Source organism: Ixodes scapularis, unplaced genomic scaffold (genome assembly GCF_016920785.2).
Source record: "Ixodes scapularis isolate PalLabHiFi unplaced genomic scaffold, ASM1692078v2 PGA_scaffold6__148_contigs__length_123643588, whole genome shotgun sequence".
Taxonomy (NCBI): Eukaryota; Metazoa; Arthropoda; class Arachnida; order Ixodida; family Ixodidae; genus Ixodes; species Ixodes scapularis.
In genome coordinates this window covers 79,326,150-79,332,149 of record NW_024609881.1, presented here as the reverse complement: position 1 = coordinate 79,332,149, position 6,000 = coordinate 79,326,150, and the positions used below count along the sequence as shown (strand labels likewise).

Below are 6,000 nucleotides of genomic sequence, written 5' to 3'. Positions count from 1 at the left end.
GTGAGAACCTTTTCCCACTGTTGTTAAAGACGCCGTGACGCCGCCGCATTGGTTTGTTTGTTTATTGCGGCGCGTTTGGCGCCCACGTTGGCAAGTTAAAAACAACGTTAGGTCCAACCTTCACAGTTCTTTGTACATGCGAGTCCACCGACAAGATTCGGACTGTTTCCTTTTTTGTACAGATGAGATCCGCAGACGCTGTACCGTATGTCTATGGCATCGACGTACAATGCTTATGGCGTCGTACCTACAATGTATGACCGCTCTGTCAAAACCGGTCAACACACTGCTTCCGACACCGAGACGTCATTGTTGTGCCCGAGACTTTAGCCGCGATCGTCTTGGGAGCTGATCGAAGTGGCAGCGCAGGACATGTCTGAGCCTTCGCTGGATTCCTCGGCGGATTCTTCGGCAGACTCTTCCTCTACATCCGCAGAACTGAGTAGATCACCGGGGAACCGCCACCTCGACATCTGCTCCGGTCGTCCGACTCCGCTGCTGACAGCAACCTGGGGCGGAATCAGCATTCTGTTAAGAAGTACTCTGTAACGAGGCCTCCACAAGATCTTGGCTGAAAAGTAAATCCCCGAATGGGGCAGGTCAAGGTGGATGGACTGACACTCTTACTGTTCAAATCGGCAAGTCTGTACGAATTGCTCTACCAGTGAACCCTGGCCATTTTTATGGAACATATATATATGCAGGTTTCCGCTATAGTTAGTGACAGTTATTAAAAAGAAATCTCCGTCCTTTGTTGCGTACCGCAAATGAACGGCAGCGACAGTATATAGTGCTGCACATTTTGCTGGAAGATGCACCTACATGACTGTATTTAAATTTATTTGACTTATGAGCACTAGGTTTTGCTCAGGATGTTCATGTCACACCATGACGTCAGGTGACACTGAAGTTGCGCTAAGTTGTGCGGAGGCATCTTCCGCGAAATTGGTCTTAGACTGCAGGGGACGGTACAAGTGTAAAACGTCCATAGACAAAAAAAAAAAAAAAAAAAAAACATTATATGGTAAATTGTTGGGCAATTCTGTTGCATACGGATCATTCCATGCCAAAGGAGACGCGGCAAGTTTTTGATGTCTGGTATATGTACAAAGGAATTAATTTTGAACAAGAAAACTTCTAAACTAAGAAAAGAAAAAAAAAACGTTTTTAAATACATTTTATTTTTGCTGATATTATGCTCTAAATTTCTGGAATTTGCATAAAACCGATGTAAAAAAAAAAAAAAAAATTCGGGGTTTTTGCGTGCCAAACCAACGACGGGCATCTGGCACGCACCAGCGGAGGACTGAGGATTAATTTCGACCACCTGGGGATCTTTTGACGTGCAACCGAAAGCTCGGTTACACGGCGCCTTCTCCGCAATAAGCCTCCGTCATATTGCGGGCACCTCGGTCGGGATTCGAACCCGCCACCTGGGGATCCGTAGGCCGGCGCTCTCGCCTCGGAGCCACCGAGGCAACTTAAACCGATGTAGTTAAGCAAAAAAGGGTAAAAAGCGGTTCCGTACCAGAAAGGCTTTTGGGGCGCCTAATTACTCAATATCATGCCCCCTATCTTATACTAAAATAAAAACGTTCAAAAACGCTATTTAGAGCACAAATAAGAGCTACAGTAACGCGCAGTATGTGTTCCCAAACTGGGGAAGCAGATGATGCAGACCTGCGTTCGTCAGCAGTTACCTGGGCAGAAGTAGAGAAAAATTAAAAGGCCAGTATCATCGCATACGTAAAGAGGATGCGGATGCATGGAAGTCAAAATAACGTCCACTTCAACTGAATTAAACGTGTTTTCAGGAGAGCGTTAAAGAGCTTGCGGCGGCGTCTCACACCGTCGACGCTTCGCTGGCGAACGCCGGCGTGCGTCGCCTACGAGGCGGGCGCCTAGAAGCATAATCAAAAACTCATTAAAAAAAAAAGAAAAAGAAAAAAAATTACACAACAAAACTAACTTTTTTAATTTTTTAATATGTTGAACAGATGAAGTGAGTTGAACTTTTGGCTATTTCGAAAGTCGCGGACACCGCTGCCCACATTGCTTTTCTGGCTCTCAATATGGCCGTTTTAGCATAAACTGGATATTCTGTCATTTAATTCAAAGACGACAAAGTGAGGCTTTCAATATTTAATAAATGCAGTTCAATTATTAGTCTTAAGAGAAAAAAAAAAAAAAATTGTAGCTAACGCTCAAATTCAAGATGACTAAAAAAATACAAGAAATCTCATAAAATCTTTTCTTTTTGGAGATGTTATTTGGACACGAAATGGCGCCCCTCACATGTTCGTATTTTAGTGTAAACTAATAGGACATATCATTAAGCAATTAGGTCCCCACAAATTTGTGTAGTACACAACCGTTTTTTACAATGTTTTTCTTAACTAGAAGGGTTTTATGAAAAGTCCAGAAATTTAGAACATGATATCAGCAAAAATAATTTTTTTTTCTCAGAAATATTTTATTTTTTTAGTTCAGATGCATTCTTATCTAAATTAATTCTTCGTACATATCCCAAGCATGAAAAATTGCCGCGTGTCTTTTGACATGGAATGGCCCACACGCGGAACGTTGTGGATGGATGAATGGATGGGAATGGCCATACCCTTTGTAACGGGCGGCAGCTTGCGCCATCTAGCCTAACATTTCGTAAATTTCTTTTGACACCCCCCCCCCCCCCCCCCCTTGCCCCCTTTTTAAAGCATTTCCATTGCTTATTATTATTTGTATTTTTACCCCTCCTTATATCTTTTCCACCAATCTTCCAAACTCCTCTTAGTTACCGCAATTCTTTCCTTATCCATTCGTCCATCCATGTCTGCAAATACCAGTGCTCCCTCCAAATCTGTAGTCATCCCCCCAGGAGGGTGGGACGAAGCCCCATGCACCTTAAGATTACATGTTGTATAGTTTCCCTTTCGCGGTTGCATACGTCGCATAGAGTGCCTATTTCTTAGAATTTAGCCCTATATGTTTTTGTTCTTAGCACCGCCGTTCTAGCTTCAAACAGCAATGAGCTCCCCAATGAATTATCATACAACTGTTCCTTCTTTATTTCTCGTTTTCGTGCCCTGTATATGTTAGTATCACGCCTAGTATCACGTGGCATCAGGTTACGTGGCGTCAATTTCTCCGCTAAATTTAGCGGGGAAACTGAATGTGGTCTGAAGGTCACGTGACGTTAACTTTCTCGCTAAATTCAGAGGATAAACCAAAATGCCGTATAGCCGGGGTCACACAGCTCATATATCATACGAAAACAGTGTGCAAACACGAGTCATCACAATATTCGTGGTTCGAACACCGCGTTCCAAGCTTCTCCCTACCTTATTGTCCTGCGGCATTCGAAGCAGGGATCTTGCGGTGACTCGCATTAGAATCTGTATGCAGACTGTCTTTTGTATGACGTATTAGCACTGTGACCCCGGCTTATAGGTCACGTGACATGAGGTCACGTGACGTCAATTTCCTCGCTAACTTTTGCGGGGATACTGAATTGGTGCGTAGGTCACGGGACGTTGATTTTCCCGGTAAATTTAAAGGGGTAAATTGACGTAACGTGACCTGATGTCACGTGATCCATACTCCATTCAACTTCCCGCTAAATTTAGCAGAGAAACTATATTGGCGTGCAGGTCTGTGACGTACCATAATGCAGCACTGCGCGCGTTGTATTTTGGGAAGTCAGAGGTTTCACGAAACGCTGCTTCATAAAAGGCGGCTTCGAGAAATCCGGAGCAACCAGCCAAATAACATTTCACGTTAAATACTAATAATACTAATAATAATGAAGCTGAAGGCACATACCATGGCGTCAGAGAGACGACCCTGCACAGCCAAGGCCTCATTGTTGTCCAGCGTAAGATCAGAGTCCGTGTGCGCGTCGGCCAGCTCTCTCAGCTCCGGCAGACGCATAAGAAGCTTGGCGTACACCAGCTGCGGCACTTTCCTCCACTCCAAATACCGCCGCAAGAGAGCGCAGTACTTTTCTTGTTCTTTCGACACGATGTCCAGATCCTCTAGACCAGCCCTATCAGGACACAGCAGCGTAATGGCGGACAGCAAGAGCAACGTCATGCCATCCGGTTTCAAACGACGCGTGGCCACAAGGAAATCCCGGTGCTTTGACCACAGAGGCTCTTGTACCAAACGCTCGACGTCAGCGGTGCGTAGGGCGGGTACAGGCGGACCGTCACCCGGTAACGTCCTCGATGACCAGCGGTCGCCGTCGAAAGTGAAGGCACTGCGGAGGAAACACAGTTCAAGCACCGAGGTCCGTAGAAGCACCTGCCTGTGAGGCTCTGGCACTCTGCAGAAGGCATCCAGTTCCTGGGCAAAACCGCTGAGTTGGTGGATGAGGGTGAAGAAGAGGTCCAGCAGCTCTGTCCTCGACCGGTCCTGGTCGTGGAAGAGTCTCTCCGCGAAAGGCGCCATGGCACATCCAGTGGTGTGTGCGTTGACCAGCTCTTCTAGCAGGAGCACGTCCTCGGAAGTCAGTGGCTTTGTGCCGTCGCCCGTGCGGGCGGCTTGCGGAGCCTGTCTTTGCTGCATCCGCGCCCGGCGCTCTTGCTCGCTCATCACCCAGCTGGCTTCCATGCCGATCGAGAGGCACTTGGCGAAACGGCACGCCTGGCAAGACTTGCGGGAGGTCAACGTGATGTGGCAGCGACCCTGGCGGATGAGATAAGGGAGTGCCTAATCTATACAATAAAACTAAAACAAAACAAACAACAAACTTCATCGTATAAAAAAAAAAAAAACTTTTACCGCATTTTATTTTATGATAACGTGCTTTATTGTACGATAACGTGCGAAGCGGATCATTTACTTTAATGTTTCGGTTCGAGTTTGAATGCCCAAAATCAGCAGGAAACGACTTTCCGCAAAATTTAGTACGGAAGTTGAATTGGTGTATACTTTACGCCAACTACGGTTTTCAAGCTAAATATGGAGGACAAAATACAAGCCTCACTTTTGCGTTTCATTTGTTTGCGGAAGGTTTTTTTTGTAATTTTTGTCTGTGAGTATTTTTATAACAACTTAGTTACATATGCTGTATAAACTTAAAATTAACGCGAAGCTAGAATATTTGGACAACTTAGTAGCTAAGACTAAGCTAGGCGGGACAGAGGACAGAAGCAAGAGCGACACGAACAGTCTCGATGTGTAGAGCGCAAACACTGCTGGGAGACATGCAACGTGCGTCTTGTGATGAATTTCCTTATGCTCTTCAAAACCACCAAGCGGCAATATGCACCCACACATTGTTTCCAAACAAGCCCGCTTTGCCCAGACCAGGCGTGGGCGCTGCGCGAGCGTAGAAACCAAATTTGACGTGGTGTCAGTGAGTTGAGTTGGTCGATAGTCACTGACAGAATGAGAACGACAGGCCGTATCTTTCGAACGCCCGGCCTCCCGCACGTCTACTCCATGCCTTCCTTCGTGCTTTTACAGCGCGCGAGAGCTCGAGGTGCACGAGACGCCAGAGCATCGAAGGTATAGGAAGCTCGCGCTGCAGGCGGGACAACTGAATTTCCTTCCCGCCGTTCTTATCCTGCCGGTGACCATAATATGGTTGCGCAAACAAGCTGTACATTGTGAGATATCGATGGATGGATGTTAATGGTTGCGCCCTTTATAACGGACGGTAGCTTGCGCCACCCCTTTTGACTTCTAGGCTAGGTAGCTTGCGCCACCTAGCCTATAGAAGTCAAAAGTATCATTCGTCCCCTCGCCTTTGCTTCCCCTCCGCATCTTTCTAATAGGTTGTACGGCACAGCCGGCGTTAGTTGCCAGGCGAAGGTGTGTTAATATTTTTTTCTACAGTCGAAATTTTGTGTTTGTGGTGGTGGTGAATCAGGCCATATATAGGAGAACTGCAATCTTTTAGTCTATCGAAGCGAACATCTATAACTCATCTTAGCAGCCCCGAGTACACTAGTATTTAACGGAATTATCCTGAAATTTGTAAAATAGTCCATGATGTAA

General features: G+C 46.1%; 1 protein-coding gene across 1 annotated transcript in view; it reads right to left on the bottom strand.

Annotated features, from left to right (window-relative positions):
- Positions 1 to 326: 326 nt before the first annotated feature.
- Positions 327 to 6,000, bottom strand: part of LOC8023757 (nuclear receptor subfamily 1 group I member 3) — a 32,091-nt gene continuing 26,417 nt past the window's right edge. Inside the window, exons 4-5 of the mRNA XM_040214748.3 lie at positions 3,820 to 4,683; positions 327 to 509 (exon numbers count right to left, since the gene is read on the bottom strand). Of these exons, the coding sequence (XP_040070682.2) occupies positions 327 to 509; positions 3,820 to 4,683 (1,047 nt within the window). The remainder of the gene's footprint in view (positions 510 to 3,819; positions 4,684 to 6,000) is intronic.